Below are 19,929 nucleotides of genomic sequence, written 5' to 3' on the forward strand. Positions count from 1 at the left end.
CCCTTGGAAACCCTATCACACAAAAGCATCACAAGGATCGGAAGAAGATTTAAGTGTGCTAGAAAGTATCCAAATGACCAATCGCAAAGAAAAGCTATAGGAGAAGCAGTGGAAGAACACATCAAAACAACAGCTTGCATCCCTACTTCACATTTATTAATACTAACTTAACTGTTGAGTCTGTATTCTGGGGTTTTGAAAGTGAAAAAGATGGTGAACTTTCTCTTTTGAGTTAGTATCTCAACTAGACAATTACAAGGCTGGCTCCAAGGAAATTGTCCTTTCTTCTGGGACTGGATGAATGAAATAGGGAGGTTCATATATTCAAAGTTGAAAAGTATACTTGTTTTGAACTCAGTAATAATTAAAGCTTTTTCTGACAAAATAAATTTTTTGCTCACTCTTTAATTTGCTGTTGTTTACATAGCAGAAGATGCAGTCAGAAATCACCTGAAGTACCACCACCATAAGAGATTTTCTAATGAATATTAAAAGGCTTAGAAAAGATACACCAGGAAAAAAAGGAATATCTATAACACTAAGATGAGCATTAGAACTCAGTTTGAAATATATTTGCCTTAGGTATCAAATGTTTCCATGAATGTTATGTTAAAGGTAAAGCAAAGGTCCTTAATCAGAGTGTGCAAAGAATAAGCTAGATCTGTTACATATGCCATAAGTTACCAGCTAGAGAAACCTATGATATTTCCCCAAAAGAGCAAAACTGGAGGAATATTTATCTTCACATCCAGGCAATGAATTGTTCATACAGAGAGCACTCATGCAAATGTAATTCATTATTTTTGTAATGAAACCCATTACATATAGATTATCTTGTAAATAAAAGTTAAAATTAACTAATGTATGAATACAACTGATCTAACAATACTTCAGAACTAAAAGAAAGTTATCACAAAAATTATTTCTGGGTGATTATAGTACCTGTTCTCATGCCAATTGTATAAACTTTCACTGTTCAAAATGACAGGTATCTAGCTATTGAAGGCAGATCATATAAAACCAAAGAAAAACCACAGGATGTAGAAAATGCTTGTTTTTACAGAGGGATAAGAAGGCTTTCCACAAGTCCCAGTGAAATGTATTTCTTTTCAGTACAATCTAATTTTATGCAATCACAAGGCTGGCCCCCAATCCAGCTGTATATAGCTGTGTCTCCAGCTACTCAGTTTTGCACCTCTCCTTAACAGGGTAAAGCTGTGCATTATAGCCAAAACATCCTGAAAATGAAGCTCATATCCAGCTATGCTTTTCAAAAAATTTTAACTGGAAACTATTTAGGTACACAACAAAAATAGCTGGAGAATACAGTCTGTGAGCCTTTGCCTACAGAGGTTTTTAGGCTTGAAGAACATGAGCACACTTTCAGTATCTCAGTTGGCTACTGGCAGTAACATTGGTAGCAAAAAGTTCACATTCATCTGGAGGTAGTATATTGTCCTTTGTAGCACAGTTTCATGTATTTGAATCACTAGCTCCCTTTTTTGACTTTTCAGATTTCACAATAGAAATTTTGAAGTGGAAAAAAGGCAATTTTTTTTCTCACCAAGGTGGGTCACCAAATGTTACAATCTACTCAGTTTTATTACACTACTGGCAGTACAAGTTTAAAAAACCCAGAGACGTGAGGAAAAGTGGCAAGTAATGAAGATTAGATGCAAGAGGTAGACTTGGAACGACAGATGGATATTATAGATGCCAACTCTGAGGGCTCTAGTACAAATAATACAAAGGTATTGTACTGAACTGAGGCTAATGGTATGGGAATTACAACCAGCTGTGCCAAAACAGTGTTATACTTCACTGAATTATGTCACAAATCTCAATATTATCTGAAATGCTTAATTGCTTTACCCCTGCTGGCAGAGCTAGGATACTGCTCCTCTTCATCCGTATACGCGGGGTTCTGATGACTGTGTGTGGAGATTTCCAGAAGTGTTTCATGTTGCAAGTCCACAGCTGTTAGGACAATGGAGGATTCAATGCTGACCATGCTCTACATCTGCCACTATTACTCTACTGTTAGTGTGTGCCATAGAGGTGATGGAAAATGGAAATTCATGCATAGCTTAACTGTAGTCTCTCTACTCTTCTTATCAAATTCCTTTACTTCAACCCAGTTGTTCTTTTCTTTGCATTGGACAGATGCAAAGTGTCCCAAGAAGAATGGGAAAAACAAGCAATAGAAGAATGATGTATAGCAGAAGTAGCACAAAACCATTACAGCAGTTACAGACATTTAAACTCAAGTTTGAAGAATAATGCTGCACCTAAAGAATATGGTAGATGTCTGCGTACATGTAAAACATGCTTTCTAAGTACTCAGATTCATGCTAGAATATCCACCACCAAGCTTAAAAGCTATGGTCAGCAAAAAAACGAACGCACCTTGACAGCCACCGAAGCCAATATTAGTCAATAAAGTTATAATACAATTGAACAGATAAAATAAAACTTCCACAAGAGTCTATGATCAGAGACTGTATACATGCACCCATGGAGCATGCAGATACCACTAGGTCATTAAAGGTAGTTGGAATGCAATATGCCATGTGGAATAAGTGACCAATGAAGAACCTCAAAGATAAAGACATTAACACCAGAAATACCCAAAACTTAGGCAAAAGAATAAAAAATCCCAAAGCAAGATGACTTGCTCATTTTGTATTTTCTTCTAAACGTGAAGATCCTAATATGTGGTGGTTTTCTGGTATTGAGACAAAATTATTTTAGATATGGATTACATTTTAGTTAAAAAAGAGCTATCAGATGATCACTGTGGAAATATTCCTGTCAGGAAAATAAGTCTGCGTATTAAAATATCTTAGTTGTGGTATTGGATCATGCTTAAACATCTGAGGTCACAAAACAAATGAGATGATGTCAGAACAGTGCATGGGAAGAGTGTGGAAGGTAGCAAATATGAGACCATTTTGTTAACGCTTCCCAATGAAAAGGGCACTTGTGGTTTAGCCTCCCCAAATTGTGCCTGAACATATTCCACAGGCAAGAAGTCTACATTGTATAGAGATAAAATATAAATAAGATGAACTGGAATTATTTTAACACTTTTTTCCACAAAAAAGAAAAAAATAGAAAAAAATATGAACATTTCTTTTTCTTGGAAAATCCTGAGTGAATGCATGCATTCAAATAGGCATGAAAATGAGAACTTAAAATTAAGTAGTGATAGAAGAGATATTCATTCTATCGATATGGACCTCCCATGATTTTTCCAATCACAAAAGAGACATTTCTGAAGGAACAGTTGATGAGAAGAGCAACCAGTTTTCACACAATATATGTGTGGCAAAGGAGGAGGAACATCGGGTAGGACAGGAAGAAGAAGAAAGAAACCATCCAAAGAGAAAGGAAGTTCCTTACTAGTACTTGGAGCATACACGTCTTTGGCCACACTCCTGTCCCAGCCTGGAAACACTGTTGGGTAAGTCACCTCCTCTGAAGAGTCTTCGTCATCCGAACCATTGCCACTTGAGGTCACATCTGCTGTGATGATGTTAAATCTGCCATGAAGCCCCAACCCACAAGGTCGTCTGCTGACAGCAGTTATGCTTCCCTCTCTCCCTTACGTGCAGCCTTACAATCACAGAGAAGAGTGTACAGCACCCTGCGTCCCATGGTCCATATCTCCTCCTGGTTCTTCCACCCACAAGGGATTCATCGCTCTGCCATGGCCCTGCTGAAGCTGCCCAACGGGGCTCTTAGCTACGTTTCCATGCCCTATGCATGCTCGCAGCACTAACCGTACCTGGCCTCTCCTAGCAGAGTGAGCACAGTGTACTGGCTTGAAAACACTTTCTTCCTTTCTCCCACAAGTCCTTCTCATTGGAATAGTCTACTTCTAAATTGCCTCCAAACAGGAAAAAAGAAAAACCCATGTACATCCTTTATAAAGTGACTCACATACTCATCCCTTTCCGGCATGCAGAATAGCTCCGCAGCGCATGAACAATGCGGACAGCTGCTCTATTGCTACCAAATGTACGGTCAGTGAGAGATAGCCCAGTACTTTGCTTGTCCCACTTCAAACACGCAGTAACAAAAAGCAGTGGCACAGACCACGCGTTCAACCTCCCTCCACTTAATGCTTCTGAAGGCTGCTGCCCTGGTGCCCTGGTTATTCAGCCCCTAATCAAAGCGCCCTCTTAGCAGGACATTCTTTACCCGTGGTTGCTTGCGTGGGTTCTTGCGTCTTCTGTCCAGGGTTTGACCACCACCAGTGGTCTGAGAATGGATTCCACCAGGCTTGGGTGGTGGCTTTCTCCAGGTTGTCATGATGAGGCCCTGGAGCTGATAGGACATGGTTCGTTCAACCAAGATCTTGTTATTATTTCTCGAGAAGCACTTTTCCTCCAGCAAAGTCAAGTCCACCAGCACCGTCACCCTGAGCATGCTCATGCCACTGAGATGGATGTGAGTGCAAGGCGAATGTATGAACCCATGGTATCACTACATTCTTCAGACAGCCAGATGCAAGCACTAGTGGCAGTCCCAAGAAAGAACATGGTCCCTTGAGAGGCGTCATCAAAAAGCCCTGTGAGTCTTTGCTAGCCCTTTACATTCAACAAGGTTAATGAGTTCCTCACAGGCTTTGCCAACAGCTCACAGACTTTGCCAACAGGAGAGAGCAGATAGCCTTACATAGGGCCCAGAATGAGGAACATCCACCAAGATGACATAAGATCAAAATCAGTTATAAAAGGTGAAAGAAATATCCACGATGGGTAAAAGGGACACCCAGAGATAAGCACACCCATTAGTTTAGCCTCCTTTTCTACTGACAAACCCATGAAGCCAATGCTGCCAAGGACCTGGGCTCAGAACTACAGCCATTCCCCTCGAAAGACACATGCGCTCCCCTTGTCCTGATGCTGTCAGCAAAATCCACACCAGGAACACTTTCCAGTTAGGCATCAGCATAGCATGGAGAGAGAGGCGCAGCTTTACTCCTATCACATTACCAATGCACAATATTTTCTCAGAATATAGCGTTTCAAATAGTAATGTTCTGTAGGATTGTGACAGGCATTTAAGGATGGGGAGAGATTTTTGTTTAGAAAAATTACAGGAATCTACAGCCTTTTTGCCCACTGTGCTAGGCAAGACAAATAGAGATTGGCATGCAAACAGAAATAGTTGTGCCACTTGTATAGAGGCTGGAAAATCCCTCCAAAGAGGAATTATTCCTTGAGACACAACATGCCACGGGGGAAGCCCACAAGTCAGATATGAATGGAGACAAGACATCAATTCTAGAAGCAATGGAAGATGGTGCTTCTAAGGATACAGATGGATGTCACAAGATCTAAACATTTTTTTCCTGTGACATGGGAGATATGTTTGAAACAGGAGCTGATTGGGAGAGAATCCAATTTTCACACAATATATGTGTGGCAAAGGAGGAGGAACATCGGGTAGGACAGGAAGAAGAAGAAAGAAACCATCCAAAGAGAAAGGAAGTTCCTTACTAGTACTTGGAGCATACGCGTCTTTGGCCACACTCCTGTCCCAGCCTGGAAACACTGTTGGGTAAGTCACCTCCTCTGAAGAGTCTTCGTCATCCGAACCATTGCCACTTGAGGTCACATCTGCTGTGATGATGTTAAATCTGCCATGAAGCCCCAACCCACAAGGTCGTCTGCTGACAGCAGTTATGCTTCCCTCTCTCCCTTACGTGCAGCCTTACAATCACAGAGAAGAGTGTACAGCACCCTGCGTCCCATGGTCCATATCTCCTCCTGGTTCTTCCACCCACAAGGGATTCATCGCTCTGCCATGGCCCTGCTGAAGCTGCCCAACGGGGCTCTTAGCTACGTTTCCATGCCCTATGCATGCTCGCAGCACTAACCGTACCTGGCCTCTCCTAGCAGAGTGAGCACAGTGTACTGGCTTGAAAACACTTTCTTCCTTTCTCCCACAAGTCCTTCTCATTGGAATAGTCTACTTCTAAATTGCCTCCAAACAGGAAAAAAGAAAAACCCATGTACATCCTTTATAAAGTGACTCACATACTCATCCCTTTCCGGCATGCAGAATAGCTCCGCAGCGCATGAACAATGCGGACAGCTGCTCTATTGCTACCAAATGTACGGTCAGTGAGAGATAGCCCAGTACTTTGCTTGTCCCACTTCAAACACGCAGTAACAAAAAGCAGTGGCACAGACCACGCGTTCAACCTCCCTCCACTTAATGCTTCTGAAGGCTGCTGCCCTGGTGCCCTGGTTATTCAGCCCCTAATCAAAGCGCCCTCTTAGCAGGACATTCTTTACCCGTGGTTGCTTGCGTGGGTTCTTGCGTCTTCTGTCCAGGGTTTGACCACCACCAGTGGTCTGAGAATGGATTCCACCAGGCTTGGGTGGTGGCTTTCTCCAGGTTGTCATGATGAGGCCCTGGAGCTGATAGGACATGGTTCGTTCAACCAAGATCTTGTTATTATTTCTCGAGAAGCACTTTTCCTCCAGCAAAGTCAAGTCCACCAGCACCGTCACCCTGAGCATGCTCATGCCACTGAGATGGATGTGAGTGCAAGGCGAATGTATGAACCCATGGTATCATTACATTCTTCAGACAGCAAAAATATCCAATGCTTTTAGTGTAAGTGAAATTTGAAACATTCTGCTAAAGTGTAAGAGTGTGTTACCAGCTCTGTAAGTCCAGTAAAGTCAAAGAATTCTGCATAGTATTTTTAGTTGTGACAGATCAACATATGTACCATATGTGAAATACGCCCAGTATTTTGACAAAAAGCATTCAAAGCTAACAGAAGCATGCACACCATAGAAATTGAAATCCCTTAGGCAAGTTAGGTGATATTTTAACCTTTCTTTCTGCTAAGGTATTCATCAATAAACTGAGAAACAGTGTTTCCAAGAAGAGCTGAGGTTCAAGTCATACACATATTCACCAAAAGAAAGCAAAATCTACTTCAAAATGTTTCTCTGGAAAAATTTTATTCTGGCAATTCCTCACAAGCAATATTTTTATCAGCATTTAGACCATCTTCTATATCTTGAAGATGAAGATATCATGTACTCTTCTGCATTCAGAAAAAAATCTTTAAATAATTAATTCAGAAAAATACCTTCAAGACTAACATTAAAGACACCAGTTTTGATCATTTTTTTGTGCAATATATGAAAGCACTGGAAAATGCAAGACCTAGGAATCAAAGTTCTAAAGATCAAACAGGATAAACTGATATTCTTCACTCTGCAGTAGTTATGTTTTTGCTTATCTGTAAACTGCAAAGTGTACAAAGTGTATGGACTTAAACTCAGAACTGCACTTTTTCAAGGTGTAGCTGTTTTGGTGTCCTGGTTTCAGCTGGGATAGAGTTAATTGTCTTCCTAGTAGCTATGTTTTGAGTTCGGTATGAGAAGAATGTTGATAACACTGATTTTTCAGCTTCTCATCCCCAGCCAGCGAGAAAGCTGGAGGGGCACAAGAAGTTGGGAGGGGACACAGCCAGGGCAGCTGACCCAACGTGCCCAACAGGGTATTCCATACCATGGGACGTCATGCCCAGTATATAAACTGGGGGAAGTGGGGGTCGGGGGATCGCCACTCGGGGACTGGCTGGGTGTCCATCGGCGGGTGGTGAGCAATTGCCCTGCGCATCATTTGTACATTCCAATCCTTTTATTATTACTGTTGTCATTTTATTAGTGTTATCATTGCCATTATTAGTTTATTCTTTTTTGTTCTATTAAACCATTCTTATCTCAACTCATGAGTTTTACTTTTTTCCCCCTATTCTCTCCCCCATCCCACTGGGCATTCGGGGGGAGTGAGTGAGCAGCTGCGTGGTGCTTAGTTGCTGGCTGGGGTTAAACCACAGTATTTGGCCGCAAAACCTGACAGATTTTGCCTTTCTGAGAAGCTGTCCTTGTCTGAAAAAATATTGTCTCTTCTCGTAGTCAGTAATTGCTCCTTAAACTTAGTACTACTAATACTGTTCTGGCACTGGTGTCAGAAAATGTGAAACCTGGACATTCAAAATCTGATCTCTGAGCAACAGACCATCAAAACCCAGGTGGTGTCAGATTTGGAGCAGAACTGTAAACAAAATGATGATGCCAAAACATTGGTTAACGAGAAAATAACTGAATAACTAAATAATTGCCATCTGACTTGCTGTAATTGGCAAAATTTGCACCTCTACCTGCTTTCCACAACAAGCCTTAGGAGCTCATTTTCTTAATTGATGAATATGTATTCATGGCTTCCTTCCAGATGCAAAATACCAATGCAGATGCTTTCCTGTGAGATTAGCCAAAATACGGACATAAGACTTTTTTATTGGTGAGATGTTTTGCAGGGAATGCTCCAAACCAAATAAAAGGAAATCCACCAGAGCATTAAAATGTCTATTCCATATGGATGAACAAAATCAGTCGCAGTTACTGTTTGAGGAATTAGCTCTGATAACTTAGGGAAGTATCTCATTGATCAGCAACAGAATTTTATGACATCTGATCCATGACATCTACAGATGAATTATAACTTGTTAATAACAAAGAGAAAATCTTGCTCCAGCCAGAAGAGAAAATCAATGGCAAAGTGCTGGACCATGAACTTGATGGACAACATCACCAATAATGTCCAAAGCCAGAGCAACAATGAAACAGGATCATCTGAAGAACAAGGAGCTGTGGCAATTGCTCACTTCAAACCCATAGTAAAGAAGTGTTTTGATCAAGCTAGACACCTTTTCACCAAACTTTAAGTTTACAAATGCTGGGTAGTATAGATGGAGAGCCAACAGTTTTGTTTCCCATTTTCACACACTATAGAATTAGACAGCTATATTTTCAGCCATCTATCTGAAGATATACGTGAATAGTTTTCTCTACTTATTTCTTAATTTTCTACTTTCCTGCCTGTGGCATTTTTCTCTGGGAAATTAAATTGTGGCCAGGATATTTCAATGAGCCTGCACTGTTGCACAATGTAAATAGCAGACATTGGGGCATGGCTTTATTTTCTTTTTTGTTCTTCTCTCTTTTCATTTTGTTCTCCACGTAACTTTCTCCTATGCTACTGAATATTTGATGAATTCTCATGGAGATGCATAGTTTATACTTAACTTCTGAAAGGAGTGCTAAATCACTCATTCATTTGTAATGCAGCAAAATTAAATGAAATGGGTCTGTTTGGCTTTAAAGTGATGTTGCTGACTAATAGCTAAAGCTACCAGAAAAGCCCAGGTGCAGTACCTTCATAATCTTTTTTTCCAGAGAATCAATGTATCAGCCCTAAACCAATAAGCAATCATTCCAATGCTATCACTTCTGTGATACACATATATCAGTATTGACATCTTTTATTACATAGCTCTAAAGTTATTTTGATCTTTTAAAATCTTAAATACCTCTAGTTTTCCCTCTCTAAAATAGTCATGCCCATGAGAGAGAACTGTTAGCAAAAGCAAGGGATATATGTATTTAGGATCAATACATTTGATAATGAAGTAGTGAAAGGAAAAACCGAAAGCACACATGCATACAAAAGCAAATGAATAGGAAGGAAAAATCACCACCAGAGTCAACCAGACAAACTCCCCACTGTTACCAGGTGGAATTTCCCCTCCACCCCTTAGAGGCAGTACTTTGTAGCAAAACCTTTCACTTGAAACAAGCACCGGAAAATTCTCTACTTGATTTCAAGGTTTGGGGGAAAACCAATCAGATATTTCTTTTTTCCATCTACATATTCATAAGGTGTTACTAACCTTCACATCCTCTGAGACAAGATGCTTGGTTGAATGATTTCTGTCTTTTGCTAACTGTGTGAGACATACAATTATTCTTCCTCTATCCTGTGATTTCTAAATACAATAACGAGGGCACCATCTCTCCAAGTCACATAGACCATTTAACCATCTATCATCAGCAACAACAATTAAGCAAATTCCCGGGCTTCCATGGTGCGAAAAAAAGAGTCAGCAGGAAGAAACTTTCATTTCTACCCATTCAATCTTTACTGCAACACACCTCTGTAGGTCTCCTCTGTATAATTAAAATTTTCTCCCTTTAGGTTCACTTTATTTTCTGGGGCAAAGATCTTTATCACTTTAAACTTAAGAACTAGAGTGACTGTATGTACAGTTCCACTTCAAAACATGTAAGATGACTTTAAAAGTTTTTTATTTGCTGTAGCTGCTGTGCACTATGTATTTGATAAAAACAACACAAGCAGTGGTTTTTCCTACTCAGTACAGCTATTCAAGGACAAAGCACAGAAAATGGCTACTGTTCTGAGCCCTTAAAGCCTGTGGAGCCAACACAGGCCCCAGTTTTTTCTCATGCATTTTGCCAACAACGACAAAATTAGTTTTTGCAGTGCACAAGTGGCTTGGCAACTGGAACTGCCACTTAAAGCACTTGCTTTGGTGAGCGAGGCCATGGTTTTGATGTGGATTACCCACATTCACAACCATAAATATACTAGAATCACAGGCACTTTCATCATAAATTGACAAAAATGTCCTTTTCTACCTCGGAAATAAATTGACTTCAAGTGATAATTGGTTGTGCTAATTGGTGGTGCCTCATAGAGTAAATAGGTGTGAGAAAAAAGCAGTGGGAAACACAAAACAACAATCATTATGAACTCACGTATAAGCATTGAAGTAAACATACAGTAAATGTTATTTCTCCCCTTGTCCAGAGAGTAAAGTTTATTTCTGACTTAACCAGTCTGGAAAGTACTGTCTTTCAATGTCTTTCCAAAATTGGCTATCATGTATACTTCAACACTTACCAGAATACCCTGCTGGAAGAAGAAAGCAGTTTTAATGCAATCTGTATTTGATGTAGCTATTATAATACATAAATCTTACTAGTACTCGCAGGATACTGTCCACCATCTTTTTCAGGAGAATCATCAGCTGGCGTCATCGAAGAGATGTCAGGCGATACAGGAGTAACTTCATAATCTGTTTGGTGATGGATGAATCATTACTATTTCATTAGCTGAGTTGCAACCCAGTACTTACTTCAATTATTCTATACTGCAAGCTTCATTCCTTCATTTATTAGTCCAAGAGAGGAGAAAGATACAGACTAGGTTGTTCATAAAATTCAACCCCAAATAGCCTTACTTTACTAACATAGTAAGGATATCACCAAAACAGATTATTTCAAGAGCAGTATGTATTACAGTGATAATGAACATTCTGGCAATGATCTGTTTATGTGATACAAGCTCTAATTTTACCTGTATACCATCTGGAGAGGGGTTCTAGAGCAATGAGTGAGTTATTGGTATTCCCCTCTTTACTGAGTGTCCTGGTTTCAGCTGGGATAGAGTTAACTGTCTTCCTAGTAGCTGGTACAGCGCTATGTTTTGGGTTCAGTATGAGAAGAATGTTGATAACACTGATGTTTTCAGTTGTTGCTCAGTAGTGTTTAGACTAGAGTCAAGGATTTTTCAGCTTCTCATGCCCAGCCAGCGAGAAAGCTGGAGGGGCACAAGAAGTTGGCACAGGACACAGCCAGGGGACCTGACCCAAACTGGCCAACAGGGTATTCCATACCGTGTGACGTCATGCCCAGTATATAAACTGGGGAGAGTGGGGGTCGGGGGATCGCCGCTTGGGGACTAACTGGGCATTGATCGGCGGGGGGTGAGCAATTGCCCTGCGCATCATTTGTGCATTCCAATCCTTTTATTACTACTGTTGTCATTTTATTAGTGTTATCATTATCATTATTAGTTTCTTCTTTTCTGTCTATTAAACTGTTCTTATCTCAACCCATGAGTTTTACTTTTTTCCCCCCTATTCTCTCCCCCCATCCCACTGGGTATTGGGGAGGAAGTGAGTGAGCGGCTGCGTGGTGCTTAGTTGCTGGCTGGGATTAAACCATGCCACTGAGATATATTCTGAGATATAGTCCAAAAATCTAAACTCTGCATGTAAGCAGAGTTGATAGGAGTTGTCATGGCAAGCAATTGAAATACGTCACATACACCTTGGGGAATGGCTCTGATCCTAGTTCCTTAGGAAGAGAATGTTAGGATTTACCTAACATTTACCATGATGCTAACTACATGGAAAAACAAGCATAACATGTCATGAGTATACCACCTGTGAAAAGTAATTTTATAATCATAATACTTCTGGTCAATTTTTATTTTTTTTTTAATTTCAGTATTGAAGATAATGATGCAAACTACTGGTATCCTTCAGTGGAATGTTACTGGTGATTTGATAAAAAGCTTGTAGTCAGAGGTCACACAGTCAACTTTACTGTGCTTGGAGGATGAATTATATTTGTATCCTTTAGGTTCAATGGCATCTAGTCATTCAGACCTCTGATACTTTCAGCCACACAAGCAAAATGAAAGATGAAATACAATTCACGCCACTTTCACAAGAAAGCAAGATACAGGCAAGGTACTCTAATTCCCTAATTTGCCACCCTGCAGAATGCCCTAGAACAGAGTATGGCATTTGTATTTGATAGGGCTTCATGAAAATAGATTTGGCTTTACCACCTAAAGGAAGAAGACAGTAATAACATTTTAATTTGACATTTTTATCTCTCTGTGCATTCTGTAATATGCTGTAATAAGATGTCCTAAAAATACCCCTGTATTTGTACAAAGAGAAATCAATTGTACTGTAAAATCCTCCTTGTTCTTATTACTTAATGTCAATTCATCCTTTTAGAGAACAGATAAGAATATATTATCCTTATCTCTATATACCCATACCCTCAGCCTCACTAACCTCTGCTGGATATGTTTTTGAGCCTTTACTGAAATAAATATTTTAATAAGAACAAGAGCAAATTCTCAGAACCATCTGTTCTCAACATCCTGGGAAGGTTTATGTGGGAAACTATGTTGATGTGTGGCTGCTTTGTACTCCAGTGCAAGCAAAAAAAATCCTTAGAAATTCAGAATGCTTCTCTTTTCTTTCAAAGATACACATTCTCCTTTTACTTCTCCAGGATACAAATTAGAGACAGTGCTTCTCATTCCCTCATGATATCCTTTAACTAACAACGTAATCCTTCACTCAATTATTCTAATGTGGCAACTTACTGTCCTTACCAGAATGTTTTCTAGGAATTTCTTTTTCACCCCCTCCAGAAGAATGATCTGGCAGCTGTGAGACTGGAGTAGCACTTCCATAATATGAGGGGCTGGATCTCCTGATGGAGGTATCCATGGGAGTTGTGTCATGTGTTGATCCGCTACCTGCATTTTCATCATCCGCACCTGAGGTTGAGGACTCTCCACTATGACGCGTGCCATCTACATTATAACGTGAGCCATCTGCATTGTCAATGACTGTTCGAAAGAGGAAATTAAGCAGCTGATAATATCAAGAAGCTACATAGCTATATTTCAGTAATGCTAAACAGTTTAAGTCCTATAACAAAAAAAATTAGAAACCGTTGTGGATTAATATCAGTTCATCCCTTTTTGCCATCCTATCTCATCTGTTTAGGTCATACATCACTAAGCTATGTCTAATGTGTATATGCTAATGTATATATTTGTCAAACATATAGGGCCTACACTGCATTTTGATCAGACAGTTTGATTTTGAATATAAAATCTTGGCTTCTGTACAGTCAATCAGAATTTTAGAATTCAGACAAATAATTTATTATGAGAGGTTTTTTCCACTTCCAGCTGCTTTTCTAACCAGCAGCTCAAATAAGATGTAGAAAGGTTGCTGTCTTAAGTAAAGTCCTATATGTCAAACAAATGTTAGCAGCTCTGAGGTGCTAAAAAATGTCAAATACCTATATAAAAAATGTTTGGTAGCACCTTGTGACAAACCAAGCTCCACAGGATTTAGGGCAAGACAAGGGACTAATTGCTTTAATTGCTGTTGAACATCTCTTGACTTCTTTTTCTTATGTTTGGCTTGATTTTCAATATTAGCAATTGTTTATGTAAAAAAAGATAACTGGATCCTAAAAGTGAAACAAGTGGCAGGTCTTTCAAATCAATACAGTACCTATTTCACCCTGATTGTTGAGGAAAGAAGTATCTAGTCTTTCAATTGGCTCACACGCTTTGTCTCTTGTTTCTGTAAAAGAAGGAAAATAGAAAATATTAATTTGAGAAAATTGAGAAAAAAGACACAAGTATACCCATATTAATTGTACATAATCACAAAGCATCAGCTGCAGATGTGGACAATTGAAAACAAATTTCCAAATCAAACATTATTCACTGATCTACCTACGTTCCCTTTTTGCTCCTTCCCAGGTGGAGCACTTCAAGATTGTTCTGTCAGCTAACGACAAGATTCTCCATTTCCACAACCTTTCCAGAAAATGGTTGTGATCAGCGTCAGTTAAAATAGCCTTATGACCCGCTTTCAATGCATGTCATGGCGGCAGCTTTAATCCTTTTTAGCCGGAGAGACCCCATCCCCTCCACAGAGGGCTCTGCACAAGCAGAGCGTGCCCAGGTCCCCAGGTCCCCAGGTCCGGTGATCACCGCTTGCTCTGGCGGGCTGCAGTGCCACGCTCGGGGCCAGTGTGTGAGCCGCCTGCTCCTACTCCCAGAAGGGAATAAGACTCAGGAGGAGTTAGAAAGCTCTGGTGGGGATGGACTTCACTGTAGCACCAGAAGAGTCATCCATGGGTGACAGAGGATGGCAGCTCACCTGATGCTATGCCAATGCAAAGATGATTTTTAACGATATGACCACCAAGAACAAAATCAAAAAATGTCACTGCCATTCAAATCATCAATGGATTTTGCCCACAGCTTTCTGCAAGATCTGGTTCTGCTGTGAATGTAATAATCTACTGAAATTCAAGACACTTGAAATTAGTCCGGATTTTATCTTCAAATCCTGCATCCAGCACCCGTCACAAGATTATCTACATTTTCCTAATAATTTAGTAAAATATTCGCAACTATTAAAAAGTTCAAAACCTTAGAAGAAAGCAGTCTGCTTCTGACCCGCATCGCAATCTAACTGCCTATGTCTGAACAGAGATTTGCCTGGGAGCAAATACTGGATCAACCTGCAAAGAGGAGAGCAGCAGCCACGTCTATGGGCCTGGGATGGCCACCCTGGGAGTTGGAGCTGTTGCAGGTGGCAGCCACTCCTAGTATCCCTTAACACAAATAATTATTGTTCGCTATAGAAGCTCACATGTGCATGAACCGAAGAGATGAGTGCCACCGCCTACAACAGTTACATCTTTTAGATTCACTGCTGCAGTGGTTCACTGTATTAAGCCATTATAATGAACTGTTCTGAGGCTATTAAGTTAGTCTCAAGGGCAGAAAATTGTTTAGTTCAAAACACACTAACGACAAAATAGAACAAATTAATTGCTGGCATTATAGATACACTCCTAGAGGCTGACAAAAGGTGTTTCTTCTCAGCTGAAAAACAGATTATATTTAATATAGAAGCCCTCATTCCTGTACCTTAAATAGGAGATTACATATGTTATTGTTAGTTAATCTGTATCTAAAATACATCATAAAAGCATATACATACCTGTGGCATTGTAACAGTATGCATCATACCGACCAGTTGTGTTTGCTGAAAGTTTGTAAATGCCAGTATGATTTGCTGCACAAAGATGATAGGGATTGATTCGTGGGATAACAATATGCCCCACTACAAACCCGTACCTGTGAAGAACAGAGGAAAATACACCATATTACATATTATAGCAGATGACATAAGTGTTCTAGATATCTCAAACACGAAGAAGCCACGAAGAAGCCATTATTTTCATGTTACATTGTTCTTAAGAAGTGCATGCATTTATGCATACTTTTTGCATATGAAGGGTGTTCCTTTCTCACATGTAGTTACATCACCCTCCAGGCACTCAACACCATTTTGCATGTAATTTCTAGAGCTAAACTGATTTTAATTAAGTGAGCATCTTACTACTCACAGCGATCGGTTCCAGAGCAAGGCAGTGAAAGTGAGGGACTGGGAGTTTTACTTCTTTTTCCCAATTCTCTCCTCTATTCCACTGGGTGGGGGGAATGAGTGAGCAGCTGCGTGGTGCTTAGTTGCTGGCTGGGGTTAAACCATGACATCGTATCTACATGCCTTACTTACATCTGTCCTCTGCTAAACTGTGAATTAGGGAGAATTGTAACACTAATGATAAACTACAGCTCCCCACTGCAAAAACCATTTCCCTCTACCTCTTTCAATTATCTTTTAACTTCAGAAAATACTTTCCACACTGCAGAATACTCATAATTGCTAGCACTAGAAATCTCTACCCCTAGGTGTTCAGTTAATATTTGATCCCTAGTCTCTATATATTGTGTAGTGCTGGACAATTCAGAATGTTAAGTATGTTCATATGCTAACATTAGAGAAAGAACATGCTACTATGTTATGCAGGCTTTTCCCTGAGAGTAAAGAATTGTCTCTAGTCTTTACATGGTACTATTTTAAATGACGTTCCCACTTTTCACGGAAGAATCTGCTAAGAATTTTCTGTCCATTGTCCCCTGGCACCGTTGTCCACCTCTTTCACCACCATGCAGGGCATAATGCTTGTGAAAATGAACGTGCCATATGCTGTCATCAACGGCAGTGCATGACATTTATATATATAAGAACGTTTTCAAGGCACTGCATGTATCTTTCCATGATTACAAATTATTTCGTAGGGATGCTATTAATTTGAAAGGACCTTTATTCAATTCTCATAGGCTTGCAAGCCAGTAAGAAAGAACATTGATGCATTAGGCATTAAAAAAGTAAAGCACCACTGACTAAACTGAAATGAAATAATTTGCAGGAAACAGTTGCAAGCAGTATTGATGCTAGTACTATTTCTCATGGTACCAGAACAAAAGTCTTACAATTTTGGAGAAATGCCCACTGAACTTTTCTACTCCAGTCAGTTAGAAGATAAATGCCATTTCTCCATATCTGCTGCTTATTTTAGGTTGTAATAAAGTTGAAAATCTACTGGAATTTAGTTCAATTCTATAATGGTTTAACAACATGAATCTATGTTATTTGATTAAAAAAAAAACACCACAAAACCAAACTTCAAATTCACAGCTCCTGAGTTCAATCTCTTTTCTGCATATGAATGTTTAGGCTGACTTGTATAAGCAGTGTATTATGTGTTTTGGAAAGCAAGATCACATGATCACCTAGTCTGACGTATTTACAGACCATAGGACTATCCCGGCTTGACTACCGTTTGAACAGAGGGCATCCTTGGGGAAAATATTTCATCTTGGTGAAATTTTGGTGTGACAAAGAATCTAATACAACCCTTGTAAGTTGTTTCAGCCAATAATTATTATCCTTACATATTTTGTTGTATTAGTACCCATTTTTTTGAATCCAAAATTTTCTGTAACTTCCAGTCTCTTTGTCTAGTTATTTTTTGCTAAACTGAAGAGTCTGTATTATCCACATTTGTTGCCCTATGCATCATTAATTACAGAGGGTAATTAAGTCACTTGACAACATGGTTTGGGGTTTTTTAATCTTTGTGGCTGTCTTCTGAAACTTCTCCATTCACAGATTATAAGAATGCACTAATATTGTGGCCATTTTTCACTGGAATGTCAAGAGTTCATCCTCAAAGTACCACTTGCTGATTTTTACTGTTTCTTGACAAGACAGAGTTCCCTATACTTTATATACCATGTTCAGTCTTTGGACTTACATCAGTCATTAAAAATCATAAATATTTTTCACATACTTATCAATTAGTCAGTGATACAGTATGATCTAAACATCTTCCTAATTAGTTTATTATATGGTCAATCTTTTGTTAAATTTAGATTTTATCTGTAAGAGGTGATGATATTTTAAAGATAATTGGTAAAAAGTATATGCAGTCATGAACTTATTACCAGATCCAGAGCAAACATACACACGCACAGAGATGTTTTGTTCTTCACAGAATATAACTTACTTGAGGACTGATACATCCAACTAATTAACAGCTATATGAAGTCAACTGTAATTATTATACTATAGCATGGATGGCTGGACTTATCACGATAGATTATTTTGTCAACAATTTCTTTACCTGCAAGTTTCAAATCCAAGTTCATGAGCTTTCTTCAGCTGCTCTAGTGTTGACAAGGTACTATTGAGAGCTCTGCAGAGTTCAACTGCTTCAGATCGTGTGAGACTGTAGCGACCGTTTTTCTCAACATGAAAAACTCCTCCATATCTGCAACTTACATTGAACTCTGTTATCAAAAGAAAAGAAAAAAAGAAATTACAAATTGTTGGACTCAATGCTTCACTGAAGACCTGGAAATTATTTATTTTCAAGTTTAGTGCTTTCAGTGCAAATCAGCAACAAGTAGCAGCTACCAATTCATTCAGAAAGAGTGCTAGCACCTTCAGTCACCTTCTTCATATTTCCCTTCTTTGGGCTGAGACACAAGCCAAATCTTCAGCCTTTCCAAAAATAGCAATACAAACATGTTTTTGTGAGGTATCTAGCACTTTTAACATACCATTAACAATAATGTGAAGAACACATAAATTGTGAAAGTCTTGGAAGCCACAGTACTGCAAAAGTAACTGAATAGTCAAATGTATTTGAAAACAAATTATTTCATTCATAACAGAATTTTTTAAAGATGAAATGGTCTATAATCAGAGCCTTTATAATCATAAGGTTCCTTAATTATCTCATTGTGATCTCTTCACAGTGATTCCTTTTAAATGAATATATATGTCAATCCCCAGCTTCAGAACTAGTTCGAGAAACATGTTCCTATTATTAGCTAGACAAAAGCAGAAAGCTTGCATTGGTTTGATGTGGCATGATCTACCTGAGACAAAAACTGTGAGCTGCACAGATATTCTGAACTAGAACAACATTACTCCCTGAAAGACAATATTTAAGCTCTTCTTATTCAGCCTGCTGGGGCAGATAGAGAAGCATCAAATACACATTATGAAAGAGTTCACATGAATTAACTTCTTGTGCCCTGTTCATTCATCTTGACAGTATTTCCCTCCATTTTGAAAGGCTTCCTCTTGCTGAGTTCATGCTCACACACAAAAACCTTACTGCCAAACCATGTCAGCATTTCAATATGTACTTTAGTAAGCTTACTTAATGTTAAAGGATGTCTTGGATTTTAATTTAATAATACTGTGAAGGCTTGCACATGGAAGTACATTTCAATGGCAAGCAGTATGGGGTTAAATTAATAATAAAAAAAAATTTAGGTGCCATAGTTACGTTGTGCAGTTTGGTTTCTGGCCTTCAGCCTGGGAACCCTGAACAAGCTGTACATGCAAAGCCTATGGGAGGGGAGTGCCTCATGCAATTCACTACAGCCACTGAATGAAAAGCATAAGGACTAGGGGCTCTGAGGAGATCACACCCCGTTCATCTTTATGTTGGAAAGATACTGCCTACACAATGCAACAGGTACAGTGAGAAGACAGTATAATCCAAGGAAAGTGTGTGACTGAGTAAAATGAGAGGAAAAAGGAACATTTGTTTATCATCTTTTTTTAACAGGAACAGCTAAGAAAGAGTTAAAAATAATAGTATGAGTAAGAATAATAATAATAATACAAATAAGAACAATCGTGCATGGAGAAAATGGGGAAAGACCAGGATGCTTCAAAGCAATGTGAATTAACTTTGCTCCTGCCCCACCTTTCCCTCAAGAGGAAAATAGTGATTGCAACTCCAGACTAGAATGACAACTGCAAAGCACACTTAATTGGAGTAGCCTATTATTCCCAGTGGAGAGAGGAGCATGGCTCATGTTTATCTTAATTTTATTGGGAGTTAAACGTGCAAGAAAGGGAAAAATAGACCAGTCTTATCCAAATATTAAAAGGGGGTGTCTGTACCATCTATCTGAAATAAACGATGCCATATAATCACTGTTTTCCTCAAAGACCCGAAATGCAATTCATGC

The 19,929-nt window shown here is 39.2% G+C and overlaps 1 protein-coding gene across 1 annotated transcript in view; it reads right to left on the reverse strand.

Moving 5' to 3' along the window:
- CD44 (CD44 molecule (Indian blood group)) overlaps positions 1-19,929 on the reverse strand; it is a 57,303-nt gene that overhangs the window by 15,747 nt on the left and 21,627 nt on the right. The window contains exons 2-6 of the mRNA XM_010586019.1: positions 18,060-18,225; positions 15,527-15,663; positions 14,018-14,089; positions 13,099-13,338; positions 10,880-10,975 (exon numbers count right to left, since the gene is read on the reverse strand). Coding sequence (XP_010584321.1) covers positions 10,880-10,975; positions 13,099-13,338; positions 14,018-14,089; positions 15,527-15,663; positions 18,060-18,225 — 711 coding nt within the window. The remainder of the gene's footprint in view (positions 1-10,879; positions 10,976-13,098; positions 13,339-14,017; positions 14,090-15,526; positions 15,664-18,059; positions 18,226-19,929) is intronic.

The sequence above is a fragment of the Haliaeetus leucocephalus genome, unplaced genomic scaffold (assembly GCF_000737465.1).
Source record: "Haliaeetus leucocephalus isolate CR32 unplaced genomic scaffold, Haliaeetus_leucocephalus-4.0 Scaffold138, whole genome shotgun sequence".
NCBI classification, from domain to species: Eukaryota; Metazoa; Chordata; class Aves; order Accipitriformes; family Accipitridae; genus Haliaeetus; species Haliaeetus leucocephalus.